The following is a 13,944-nucleotide window of genomic DNA, read 5'->3' as shown; positions in this document are numbered from 1 at the left end:
GAACTGCTGAGGGTGCATGGGCCACTAGGACACAGAAATGACATTGACAAATACAATAGTGTCACAACTAAAGATACAGCTAATGGAAGTCCCTGGTCTAATTTAGCAATCATACTCGCTCCCTATTCGTAGTGGACCGGCCGTGGTCAAAAATGGTAGGCGCGAAATGGAAACCCTCTGTCTTGCTGACCGAGTCTCTTCACGTCATTTCTGGACCTGACGTGCCGAACGCGGGGGCTGAGCAACCGTCAAATTTTGCCGTGAACGCTCTCGAATGCGACCACTTCTGCTCGGATCGACAAACGTATACTGCCGAGCTGCGTCTGTCTGAACGCCGAACGAGTGGCTAAATTTCGCCCAGATTGCGTCATGTATGGCGCGACAACGGCGCTATCCGTGCGCGTGACACATGTATGATGGAGTAATGGCTTCTCCCCTTTGCACAATGATACCAAAGTAAGCTGCGTGGGTAGCATGGTTGCAAAGGTATAAGTAATATTATCATTGTATGTTTTCATTGCATTTCGTTACATGCTGTTTTAGCAAGTGACCCCCTATAATAACCGAACTGAAAGACGTTACATGCGAAAAGATTTTTAAAGAGTGCTTAACAAACTAATCTGATTAAGTATTTTTATTTGGCCTCCCTTTATATAAATAAAGGGAACACTGTGTTTACACTTGCAACATCAGTGATATCACGCTGTATGCTCGGCGACTGTTCCTTTTCTGTGTTCGGACACAGCTTCCGCTCAGCGGACTGTGCGATGTAAAAAAGAAATAATAAAAATGTTTTCTCCGAGCCTGAAAGAAGCCCGCGAATACACGCGAAATTGCCGCATGACTTCGCCGCTCGAGGCACCTTGCGTGTATTCGCGGGCTGCTTTCACGCTCGGAAAAAACTGTTTTATGTAGCACGTATTGAGCAACAGAAAGCTGTGTCGGGAGTATTTCACGCTTTCACTTTTTAAATTTTCTCATTGACACCTTTCATCTAATTATAATAATAAAGAAGTTGATTAATCAATTAAGACTAATTATTTACGAGGGCGAACCAGAAAGTCTTTGCCCCTATATTTATTAGCCAAATATTCATTAGCCTATGTTGTTGTTGTTGTTGTTGTTCACAATATATACGGACCGATTGTAGTGCGAAATAAACCCCACAACTGTATTGGTTTGGGAGAATAACGCCTGGCTGTTATAGTTGGCATATTAGATTAGGTTACGAGGTCTCGATTTATGGCGACAGGACATGCAAATAAAGAGTTAGCCAACGCGTAATGTACACTCTTATTGTATGTGGGAGTGGAAGCAACGGCGTCACCACTGCCCGAGATTTCGTTACGCGAAAAACCTGATCTCAGTCCTTTAGCTGGCTTATTTCATCCCTTCGGTTGCACGATCGCCCCGGCCAGCACCGCTGATATAACATGGGCCCCACAAATTCTTGCGTGCGTGCGTGCGTGCGTGTGTGTGCGTGCGTGCGTGCGTGCGTGCGTGCGTGCGTGCGTTTCTTGTACAACGTCGCTGTCCACATACTCGGCGTTCACGCGGGGCTTGTTCCGAAACCCTATGTTTTTCTACATAGCTCTAACAGGCAGCACGTAAGCTGCATAGTGGCCAATGTATTATTATGATGCAAAACTATAGGTAAATTAACTATCGATAAAATCGGTAGATTTGTAGCATCGAAGGCACTATAGGTAGCATTACTGTAGTTCAAAAAAGAAAGTATCGATAGTAGTACAATAGTTTACTGCCGTTTGCTATTGATTGTGCCAACGATAGCTTGGCGGTCGTAGGTAAGCGATATTACCAAAAGTTTTGCGGTAACTGACACTCAGTAACACTCAATTCATCCATTTTTGCAACTATTTTTGTGTGTTGTGGTGGGTTTTGTGCATGCTGTGTTCCTGTGGTATTTCCTGTGCGTATGATTTAACTTATCATAGTTTGTGTCTAGAGCAATACGCTAGGCGTTCCGCGAAGTAAGCGTCCAGTTTGCAATGACTAGCCTCTCTCTCTCGTAAGTACACGTTTGCCGCTGAGTATACCCGGCAGAAACCACACGCTGATGCTACTTGTCAAACTCACTGAGTTAATTAAGTATTTAAATGAAATCATATTTTTCTGTATTAATGGTGACTATTGTTTTAGAACTATCTTCAGTGAGTTCGCGTCCATGTGCGCACTGCTGTAACAAGAAAAAGAAGTAAAAATAACACGAACATTACTAGATTTGAGAGACCATATGCAGAAGGTATATTGGACATGCACTTGCGAAAAAGAAAAGTTGGACTTGACACCGGAAGACGTTTCTATCATTTAGATTCTTATACATGCTACAACGTGGATGTTGATATAATCTGCGCTTCACTTTCACGTGTGGGGTATTCGGGTCTCACAGGAGTACCGACCACAGCAGGTTCGAGCTTAGCGAGCCACAGGGCCGCGTCAGTCACCGCATTTGTTATTTGATGGAGAAGGTAACCTTCTGACTTTTTTTGATGACTTTGTTACTTTACAACCTTCGAGTGAATGGCGAACAAGAACTGACCTATACTTCAGATATATAACGTCCATGGCTGAGCAAGTGTGTGATTGTACTTGTTCTCGCTGCCTCTTTCCGCCAGCTCCCGACTACTCAGATTCTGAGGCGACTCTGTCTGGCACAGAAACGTCCAGGGAGGAACTTGCAACACCAGATCCAGCGACTGTGCCGTACAAGATAAGCAAGGTTGGTTCAAAGAATGCGAAGCGGCCCTCAGCAGTGCGAAAGACGACAAAGAAAAGGAGAGCACCTCGTCTGTCGTCAGCATTTTGTTTCGGTGGCATTCTTGTCGTTGCTTTTTCGTCTATGACTCCTGCTGTATGTATGCAGGTTGAATGACCCTGAGAAGTATTTTTTTTTTAAAAAAAGAAGGTCCACATAGCATCTTGTGTAGATAGGCGACATGCTAACGAGGCGCGTTTAATTTGTCGGCATTCTCGTGGTTTTCTTTCAGTTGAATACGAACATGTGTTACGTTGTCATGTCTGTGCCGATACGATTCGTGAAGCTGATGTCCTGAAAACAAGGCAGCTTTCCTTGCGCGATTTATGTCCCATTTCGATATAACAGGCTATTATTAAAAGCACAGTTGCAGATAGAACCGAGGCGTTTGCATACAAGATCGCACAAGTGTCAATGTCGCGTCACGCACCAAAGTTACGTTCGATTAAAGGCCTTGCAGCGCCGCTTAGATGAACCCTAATGCGGTTAGGGCACTGCGACGTTACTTCAACTGTAAATCATTATGTTTCGAATTATTCTTTGTACGGCCCCGAGTGTGCGCGCAAAGGGAAAGAAATTAAACCTAAAAGTTCAAACGAGAAGCAAATAAAATTGGGCCCGTCTTCTCTGAAATTTCACTCGCTCAGTGACTCCATAAACTGCTACCAATGAGAACAGCGCTTTCATGAACGTGTACTAGGAGCCTCTACATCTCTATAGGTAGCTTTCTCGCCGTACTCTGTGCTAGCGCTTTTTGACAGCGTCATTTTAGGGTCGTAAACCAATGATACTGATGTCGCTGCCGGCGCAGGCGAAAACTGGGCAAGACTATTCTTAACCTCAGCTCACTCCTTCGTGAGGAAGACAGGATGAGCAGCCTCGCAAATAAAACAAATACGTCATTTGAAGAGGTTCATATAGGAATATTGAATACGATTCGCTACTAAGGCGACTATACCCCTTTGTTTCGTCTGTCTAGAGTGTCGACGTGCTGGTTTTTCAACTATGCTAGAGCGACGGCTTTCCATCGCATCCCCATGAGAGGCATATGTAGTCTTGCATTACAACTTTTGCTAAACTTCCTACACGCAGGGTCCCCCGAAACTGAAACTTATCCTAGACCCAAGGCACCTACAAGACGCCAACACGCTGCGCTCGACGGGCATCAGCATCGTCGAGCACAACGCCATCAGTCCGGAGGTGTGCCTCGATCTGGTGAAAGACTTGAATTCGCCGTGCGGTAAGGGAGCCGCCATGTTCGCCAAGCGCAAGAAGAAGTCCGAAGACTGGGTGGTAGATGTGGAGCGCATCAAGGCCCAGCTGGGAGACCGCTGGCCGGAGCCGCACCAGCCGGTGGCTCCCATCCGCACGCCCATCAAGACACCCGTAGATCGTTTCAAGGAGTCGCTGGTCAACCCCCGGCTCAGGGTGAGTACGAAGGCGGCCGTCACCTCCTTGACGTCACCACGACGAACCAAGGCCCCAACTGGTGCAATGGCACTGTATAGTTGGACAAGGTATTAGCACCGTGGTCAACGAGATGAGTGCAAAAACGTGCGCTTCACTCCTCACCGAATTCAGCATAAACAATGTTTTGGCTAACTTGCGCCAAACCTCGAAAAATGCCGGCACGTGCTACATGAACATAACCAGCACATTGTTCACTGCCCTCTTCAGCAACACACTTTTTTTTTTGCATTGAGCTATAATAACAAAGGTTATGAAGTTCAATTTTTAACTGTCGACCCTAAATATAAAATTCTACGCATAAGATTTTCAAGAGCGTATTCAGAAACACTAACGATCTATTTCTACGAAGATAGTAGTTTTTTTTTTCCTCGTGTCGAGTTCTACAGAAATCGCGCGAGATCTCAAAAAGTACCACGTCTCTAGACGCTTGTGCGCTTCCGCGTTATGGCGCTCAAACATGCTTCTAACGAATTATCCAAGAATGGATCGCTGCTGCGGCCCGACAGAGTATGCACCTAATAAATAAATTACGAAATTACGGGGTTTTACGTGCCAAAACCGCGATATGATTATGAGGCACGCCGTAGTAAGGGACTTCGTAATAATTTGGACCACCTAGCGTTCTTTAACGTGCACCTAAATCGAAGTACACGGCGTTTTCGCACTTCGCCCCCATCGGAATGCGGCCACCGTGGCCGGGACTCCATCCCGCGACCTCGTGCTTAGCAACCGAACACCATAGCCACTAAGCAACCACGGCGGGTAGGTAAACACCTAGTCTTAATCGAAGGCGATGGATTCGAGGCCACGGCACTGGCCTCCGCTTTTGCCACAATAACTTGCCTGCTGAAGTGATGTGACCAGATGATATAGCAATAGCTCGTGAGGCTGTATTATCATTTTCGCTTTAGACCGCGTGCGTGAAAGTGCGAAAGAGCTGTGCCAGCGAATAGCGATGCATACGAGACAAAGGTTTCGAGTCGTCGCCTCGAAATCATCTTTTTCATGCGTTCAGTCTACGTGTACCACAGTGTTCAAGTTAGACGACACTAATGTCGCTGCGCAAAAGCGCGTCGTTACTTGGTGCTTCCGGGGCTTCATTTAGATATCGCGCGCTTTCTCGGGGACCCGGAAACATATAAGCCACAGCAGCTGTCTGAACGGAAAAAATATAGATTGGGTGTTTCTAAATATGTTCTACAACTCCAGCAATGAAGTTCTTGCGTTGAAATCAGTATTTTCATATATAGTTCACTATCTTTTAATTCTCACCGCAAAAAAATATTCTCAGTGGTTCACGAAGCTGGTCAACAATATAGAGTCGTTTTTTGCTGTTGCCTCTAGAGTTGGTGCATTCACCTGCTGTGCACCAGCTTTTTTTTTTTCACTTATACGTTCTGTATATTTCGTATTTAATAAATGTGCAACTATTTTCGCTATACATACACTGTATTTTAGTTCATTCCGATTTATTGTTTTTGCACTATTTGTACGACGTGTATTTTGTTGTAGGCAGATTTCATGCGATGAGCAATACCAGGTCCTCTTTTGTGTTGATCTCGGTGATGCGTCTGTTCGAAGCGCTCTATGCCTCTGAACTCTAATGTGCTCTACATTGTTAGCTCTATATCATTTGCGATGTCGCTTACTCATTCTTTGTTTGAATTATAGCATTGCCAAACTTTCTAAGCCACTGCACGCTCAAGCGGACCTGTCATGGGACCGCGTACTGGGGCACCTGGGCACCTAGTAAACATGTCCATTTCGTCTGCTGCTGAAGTGCTGATTGGCTGTGGCGCCTCACTGCCGAGGCTGCGCAGCGCAGCCTAGCCAATCAGAACTTCAACAGCAGACGAAATGGACATGTCCACTAGGTGGACTCTTACAGAATACCTCCCATTTTGAACACTTGCCGATCGAAATCCCCAGAGATTAAGTCCGGGATGGACAATGTTTCTCCCTCTCCGTATCTTCAAAACACCAATCGTGCTACAGCAGCCCTGCAAAACAGCCTGATGACACATCTTGTCTTTCTTTAATGAAAATAAACGAAAGCAATGTAGTCCCCCTATAATGGTGATAGCTGCTCTTTTTCGCATAATAGTAACAATAATAATAATAATAATAATAGAAGACCTTGTCATTCAGTGTGTGGCTCCGAAACATTTTACAAGTACCGTACATTCTTCCATTGGTCAGCTGCGATATCTCCGTAAGGAAATGCTTGACGAAGTTTTGTTCGGCTATCACGGCGAATGGCACGTTCCAAACGATCAGGCTTTAAATTACTACAGAGCATTAGTTATAGAGAAATTTTGCCGCTAAACTATATATGGTGCAAAAGCTGGGAAGGAGTTACCATCACCTATTAAACAAAACAAAGTAAAAAGACGACAGTCACAAGAAGCAGAAATGGAACGAATCTGTGTTTCCCGCTTGTCCGCAGCTGGTCAAAAGTCCCTGGGAGGCGGCGCTGGAGTCTCCCATTGGCAGCTGCGAGAAAGCTTTCGCCATGGTGCGTCCCGAAGAGGTCGTTGAAAGTGTGATCCGTGCCGCTGAAGCCAAGGGGGTCCCCGAACCGGCTGCCTACCAGAACGGGCTGGCTGGCGCCTATGAGCCAGCCGCCTACGAGCCGCGGCCGTCCGCCGCCCCTTACAATCCCAAGGACCCGTGCTTGGCCAGGGCTCCTCGGGGATGGCGGGGCACCGCCACGCGTAAGTGCGATGCATTACCTATAGCCACTCACGTTCAACCTCGCTGAATCCTGATAGTTGTCAGGATTTTTGCACGCTATCCTGTCACTGACGCCTACGAAGATCGCTCCGTAGGAAGCCCTTCTTGTTGATTGTTCTATCAGACAGGCACCTCCTCGTGATTGTGTGTTGCTGGAGGCAACGGCCGTCACATCGGTTTTCTTATGCCCAAACCTGGCGCCATATTCTCGGTCAACCACCCTTTCGGGGATGTTTCCACTTTCTCAAGACTTTACGTGACTAGCACAGGACACGCTGGCGCCCACGGGCGACAGTGTTCTATAGCACTGTGCTAAGACAGCGCGCTTGCCAAGAATGTGGTCACTCTTGGACGCTGATGCGTCTGATGCTGTCATGCGAGGACTCTCGAATGTAAAGGTATCCCCGAAAAGTGATCGACTGAGGATACGACCCCTTGGAAGCTATAACGTAAAACTATTCCAAACTGTTTCTATTCGATTTCTGTAATCAGCCCTCCACGATTCGTCAAAAAAGTTTTGGGCCACCCCAACTTCAAACATCACTTACAGCGCGTACATAGACAGAGGGACCAGAAAAACAACGAAGACAAGCGCTGACTTTCAATTTATTTTTATTTCGAGTAACATGCATATATACCAAAACACCAAGACAAAAGCACCCCCCTACCCCCAAAGCACGAAATTGGTATGAGTATGCATTCAAAATTCAAAGGAACCATGACCGCCTCCTTAAGATGAACGAGCGCGCCTGTGCGGCCTCAGAAAAGCAAGTGCTTTATCTGTTAATGCAATTCACAGCTTGCCAACCGGGTCACCTTCAGCGATCGCTGCTGCTTCAATGATAAGTCTAGTGTTTTCATTAGGATACCTAGCTAAAATACTGGTTTTTTCAAACAGCGGAACACAGTCGCAATTGTGGACAATTGTGGGAAGGGGGGGGGGGGGTTGTCTTGGTGTCTTGGTTGGAATATATGCGTGTTACTCAAAATAGAAATCAATTGTAAGTCAGCGCTTGTATTCGTCGTTCTTCTGATCCCTCTTACTATTTACGCGCTGTAAGTGACGTTTGCAATGGAATACCAACCTAGCCCGTACCCAAACCCCCACTTCACCTGTCTGTCACGCAACGTCACGAAAACCGTGAAAACTCTACAACTGATATGATGTGACACACTGATTATGCATGATTAGAACGAACAAAAGAAAAGCATTTCTTTCCGATTCTACACCTTTCTCACCATTAGCGGTCCACAACTGGTCAAAATGTTTTCACTCTGTCCCCACTTTGCCTGTCTGTCACGCGACGTCACAAAACCGCAAAGTGACATGTACGCACTAAAAATGAATTAATATGCTGAACAATATGAACAACAAATGAATAGATGTCTGCCTACCGATCATTTGGACACTGTCTACTCGGAGCTGCCGTGTAACGCCATAAATTTATTTGCCAATATTAAACATTGTTGCGTGACAGTATAATGTTGTCAAGCCCTCTCGGCACGTTTACGACATCGCTCTGCCAACTCTTCTTCACTGAGGACCCGTTCTAGCGGCATTTGTAACTTTACGTTGCACGCCGCCGCGATTTTAGACCAGCCAAAGCAAGCTAAGCTAGGGGGAGTGGGTCAATCGCAGACACCGACACCACCCTCCTCATCCGGTTATCTGCTTTCACTGCGATAGCTCGGCCCCACCGAAACCTTCTCCACTGCTGCATGCTCCTCACCTCTTGTCAGTCAATTAGGTAAGAAAAAACTGTTAAGATAGGCAATGCTATTCGTTTTGAAAGCAAAAAAAAAGTGACCTCTTATAAACGAGGAGAAAGTTTGATTGGCCGGTTCAAAGAACGCTGCGGGTAACACCGCAGCGGGTAACCGCCCGATGCTTGCGTCGGCGGTTACGTAAATTTGACCTCGGGAGACTGGAATAAGAAAAAATTCACTGACGATTACGATGCTCCTTAATACGAACAATCTGTCTCGTGCCGCACGTTCCAAACAGAGCGAAGTGTGGCACGTCTGCTTCGCGAGAGGCAACGCGTGGGTGACGCGTTGTGGCGATTCCCAGCAGCCGCCGTAGACAGACCTTCGCTCATGCAGCGCTTTGCTTCCATAGAGACGACGCGCGCTCTTCTGGCGCCATATGGTAGCCATCGTCCCCGCACAGCCCGTCTTGCGCGGCACTACACTTTTCTTTTAACGCTTTCATTCCACCAACGACGACAGCGGCCCTCCGTCGTGGGGAAGTTGTCAGTGGCGACAGCACCCACAAGGGTCAGTGGCGACAGCACCCCCAAGTGTCAGTGGTGACAGCACCCAAGGGAGCGTCATATCGAGCCTTACTCGTTGCCGCTCGCCATCAACCCTTGCAGAAGCAATGATCGCTGTCGCACACGCTGGTACCACGGACTGACCTCAGTAATTGACGCCGCGGGGGAGCGTATCCCTCCCCACCTCACGGCATGCTGCCTCCCCCTTAGGAAGCGCAGATGAAATCGCCCCCCGCGTCTGCGGATGTCTAGGCCGCTGGCAACACTGCACATGCGCCGGCAGTCTCCCCTCCACTCCTCCTCCGCTTTCCGCCTGATGGTTCCACTGCTTTCATCTCCCGCTGCGCTCCGCGTTCGCTTTCACTCTTCGCGGCGCTCGTTCGCTCGGTTACGCCGACGCCGTCAGACAACGCCGACGCTCGCCAGAGGAAAGGGCGTCCGACAGCTACGCTCTAAAACAGATAGGACTAGTTTTACGCTACAGGGCTCCTGGTTTGGGCATCAGAAAAGCCATGTGAGGGCCCCTGTCTCCAGCAACACGTAATTAGACGGTTAATGGGAGCGCGCTTTATATGGGTCGAAATGCAGTGGTAGCAACCGAGTAGATTTGGTTGACGGAAAAGTGCTCTAGCTCTCTAAACACATATTACTTGAATGCCTCACGTGCCACAACGAGAGATCTTGTCTTGAGCCCCAAAAGGACATGATTTGTCACGCTCCGCTAACTTTACGTGCTATGATACGTCCTCACCCCTGCCCTTCAAAACAGCGGCAGATCTTGGATATATTGTTCCGATATTCTCGAGAAATTGGCTTTCTCGGCAAGCTTTAAACAAGGTTCGCTTCATGACACAGAAAGGCCTGAATTTTTCGCCATCTGTATATATCCTAACGGGTTTACTCGCTTATACCACTTTTATTTTTCCCGCTTTACTCAGGAATCCACTAATCCCTTTGCCCCTCCCTATGCAGAGTAACATTTCCGCGGTCGCATGCACGCCAGCAAAAAAAGCTACCTTCCAATAAAGAGGTTCTCTCTCTGTTCTGGGTATCTAACGTACTTGGTCAGTGCTCTTTTCCCAACTGAAATAACAGAAAGTGCCCCCGTCAGTATACGCTAGATCTTCTAATGCTGAAATCGAAAATGTTATATCATTCCTATAGACTCAGAACACGAAACGTAAACAGCACACGTGTTCACCTTAAACACATTTCTTCGTCGCCTTTACTGCGTCGATTCCCTCTTTGCTTGTATTGATGATGTGCAACGTCGAAGTCAAATTAACGTTCTACCTGCACGCACGCACCTTATTTCTCGAATATTTGCGATCTTGGTTGTTAGCCTGGGTAGGTTCTAATACTGTCACTGCTACGGTGCATAGTTCGCCAGCTGTCGTAGGACGCCGCAGTAGAGAACCGTGCTCGGCATCTACCGTGCGCGGCAGTGCAGCTCTCCTCGCACGTGTCTGAAGTGCCGTGTTTCGTATGCAGAGCCCGCTCCCGAGCCCAGCGACGGCTCCTGGCCCAGCGCCGGCGGCAGCGCTGCCCCGTCCTCGAGCGTGAGTCCGTGCCCGCCGTTGCAGACTGGTGGAGCCGTCCAGCCCATCGCCCTGAGCCCGCTTCCCGCATTCGGGTCGCCAGCTGCAAGCAGCGTTAATCTGTCCCAGTTCCAGAACTTCAACAGCTTGCCCAGATCGTGGTCGCCACGCTGCTCCAGCCAAGCCGCGTTTCGGCCCGTGAAGGCCCCTACCTTCTACGCCCGCTAATCCCGAGGTCGTAGCCGCAGAGACCAGTGTCGAAGTCAGGTTGTCATTTGCCGGCTCAGCAGGAACACTTCCCACGCGTGCCGTTGTTTAGGAACAATAAGTGACCGCGAAGAGCCGCGAATACCTTTGAAATTACCTTCTTTTTCGGCTGCTCAAGTGTCGTACATAGCGGTGCACCCGAAGCTGCAGGTTGTCTGTCACGGTACGTATTTTGCGTACGTCGTGTGACGCAGCTTCGGGCTACAAGAGACCTTCCTATAATACGAACTCTGCACGCGGACTTGCACAACCAAAACGTGCTCTTTTTAGGCCTTGCTTCCATCATTGCACACAAATATACTTATCAGCGTGTGTGCAGGTGCTAAAGTTTATTTCAGGAGCACAGTAATCGAAATGTTAATTGCATCGTTGAAGAAACTTTTACACCTTCCCGCTTCCTGTTGTCCATGCGCGCCTTCTATTTACTGCACATCACTTAAAGATTCGACCTCCGCAATGCGATATGTGCAGAAGTCTTCATATTATCTGGACTCTTCACGATCTGTAAGAGATGTTATCTATATTGTGCAGCCTTCCTTCGTGGCTCGGCTTATCAGTTCTTGTTGCATCGGCAAAAGACACGTTGACTTCAAATGAAGTCATTGTTGCAGATTTGCCTGCTTCCCACCTTTTGCCCTAATACTTAAGAGGCAGAAATGCTTTCATGAGTGATAATGCAGTGTGTGTGCCTGTGTGTGAGTGCAGAGAAGACACAAGAAGATAAAATCCATAAATACGACTTAAAAGAAAGTCGCGCCATACACCTAAAAACAAACGGAATGCGCTGCAGGTGGAAATGGACTATACTGGTAACTTTTGCAGAGGCTAATGCGAATAAAAACAAAAAGTGCAGCGACGTAGCACATTGGTCACCACGAAAAAAAAAATCGCGAATGAAACGTACCACTCTTGAATGAGGAGTATGTTTTAATGAAGAGAAGAGAGGAGACCGGACACATGAAACACACCCCTGTGGTAACGCTGCCACGTGGTGTATCATTAAATTGGCGTAAAGAAGTTGCTCCGACGTTGAGACGCAGCTTCGGAACAGTAGCATTGACTGTAGAGACATTTGAAGGGGGACAGATGACGCTAAAAGCTATTCACGTCGTAAGGAAGTCCCCACTGCGTAGTAATCCCTTCGCGTTCAGGACTCTCACTGCTCATTTTGCATACTTTCCAAGCAAGCTGTAATTTAATAGTTGTGGTCGTACAAAAGAAACTAGTTGCTAATATGACACAGCAATTGTGAACGCACATGCAAGGAATAGCACGGAATTACGTCAAACGAAGCGAGAAGCATCGATAAAAGCACAGCTCATCATAAATTCGTCAACCTCAACACTGCGACGCCACACGACCCATGACCCGACTTAATTCGACTGGGCGGCACATTTTACACATCAAAAACACATTCATGTATTTAATGACGAAGTGTTTGCGTGCTTTTCTAAGCCGCCGAGCGCGAATCTTGCGCGAGCGCCCGGCAAGTAGGCTTTCCTTGCGAATATTCCTGGGTACAGTAACGCACTCGCAGCATGGCGCACATAGAAGGGCTTCGAGAAAAGTTCCTTCCGAGCTTGCAAAGAGCACAGTGCATTTCCCACTGTGCGTGACACACCTGGAACGCAAGCGATGGCACTCTGCAGCCGAAAGGCGGTAGGTACTACAATTTCTCGCTATCACACACGCTACATAACACACGTCTGAACCTCAATCGCGTTTGACATTGCAAGGACGCATGGCTTGCTCATCAAATTTGATGAGCGACTGTGCCTCGTTAGCAAAGATAACAGGCGTGTGTGCCTTATGCGCAACCGTGCACACTACAGAAACAAGGCAGCGTCAAAGTAACTTAACCGGCAGCTATAAGGTAAACAAGGGCCTCACCGCTGCAGCACCCTATACCGATGTATAGAAAAAAATATTTCGTTTATCAATTGACCATTGAAACAATCTATGTGCCATGCGCACTGGGATCTTGACATCAAAGCCTTACAATAGCCAGTGAGCGCCTTTCCTTCAGCCGTGAGAATTTTCCAGTGGCGACAAAAACGGTGGAAGGTATAAGGCATTCACCCGCTGTTATCTATTTTGCCGCATTACCTTCATCATTTCTCAGCTCAGCTGTTTCGCTGATTAAAATGAGTTCGCAACGACGCCGATCGAAAGTACGAAAAGCACGCGAGAAAAATAGTGTTTCTACTATTTCGTATCGCGTGCGTGGACTGCACACTTAGCGGTGCTAGGGGGAGCAACCACTTTCCGCTGTAAATACTCACTAGCGAAATGACAAGATGCAAGCGAAGCACCACGACGATGTGGCCTGTGTCGGCACAAATGGCCCTTCTCGCCTAGCTCATTTGCTGAAACTGCATCTGCGCTGGGGCGTTATTGGACGCGCACAGTGCGCTGTAATAGCGAACAGCTCACGTGGACGGCGCGAGAATGACAGCGTACAACGGTACTGCTGAGAACGAATAACAAGCTTACGGGCTTTATAGCGGAACCGTAAAACATTTTTTTTTTTTTGAACCCCAGTAGATGAGAAAAAGCAACCTAGATTCCAGTTTGCGTGCGTGCGATGTTCTTCTTTGTCGATGTTTGTTTCTCGACAAACGGCGGAATAAAACATTTCTGCTCCTTCTCTTCCCGAATCCCTGCATTTCTTTTATTTATTTTTAGTTATTTCTTTTCGTAGTTGCGTGGTGATTTTCAGGTCATCGGAATAGGCACGCATAGAAGCAATACCAACCGTAACTATAGTTACTGCAGTCAAAATACGCAGAAGTTAGGAAAACGCACGCGTTTCTTGTCTCTGTATACAGTAAATTCCTTTCCTAATTTCTCACATCCAGTTACCATAGATACGCAAAAGAAATCGCAG

The 13,944-nt window shown here is 47.5% G+C and overlaps 1 protein-coding gene across 1 annotated transcript in view; it reads left to right on the top strand.

The window, feature by feature from the left end:
- The window catches only part of LOC142588450 (uncharacterized), a 117,893-nt gene extending 104,189 nt beyond the window's left edge, over positions 1-13,704 (top strand). The window contains exons 8-11 of the mRNA XM_075700209.1: positions 2,637-2,740; positions 3,869-4,204; positions 6,693-6,960; positions 10,744-13,704. Of these exons, the coding sequence (XP_075556324.1) occupies positions 2,637-2,740; positions 3,869-4,204; positions 6,693-6,960; positions 10,744-11,018 (983 nt within the window). The 3' untranslated portion in view covers positions 11,019-13,704. The remainder of the gene's footprint in view (positions 1-2,636; positions 2,741-3,868; positions 4,205-6,692; positions 6,961-10,743) is intronic.
- Positions 13,705-13,944: the final 240 nt, after the last annotated feature.

The sequence above is a fragment of the Dermacentor variabilis genome, chromosome 1, assembly GCF_050947875.1.
Source record: "Dermacentor variabilis isolate Ectoservices chromosome 1, ASM5094787v1, whole genome shotgun sequence".
Classification (NCBI taxonomy): Eukaryota; Metazoa; Arthropoda; class Arachnida; order Ixodida; family Ixodidae; genus Dermacentor; species Dermacentor variabilis.
Note: the sequence above shows the minus strand (reverse complement) of the source record. Positions and strands in the feature narration are given on the sequence as shown.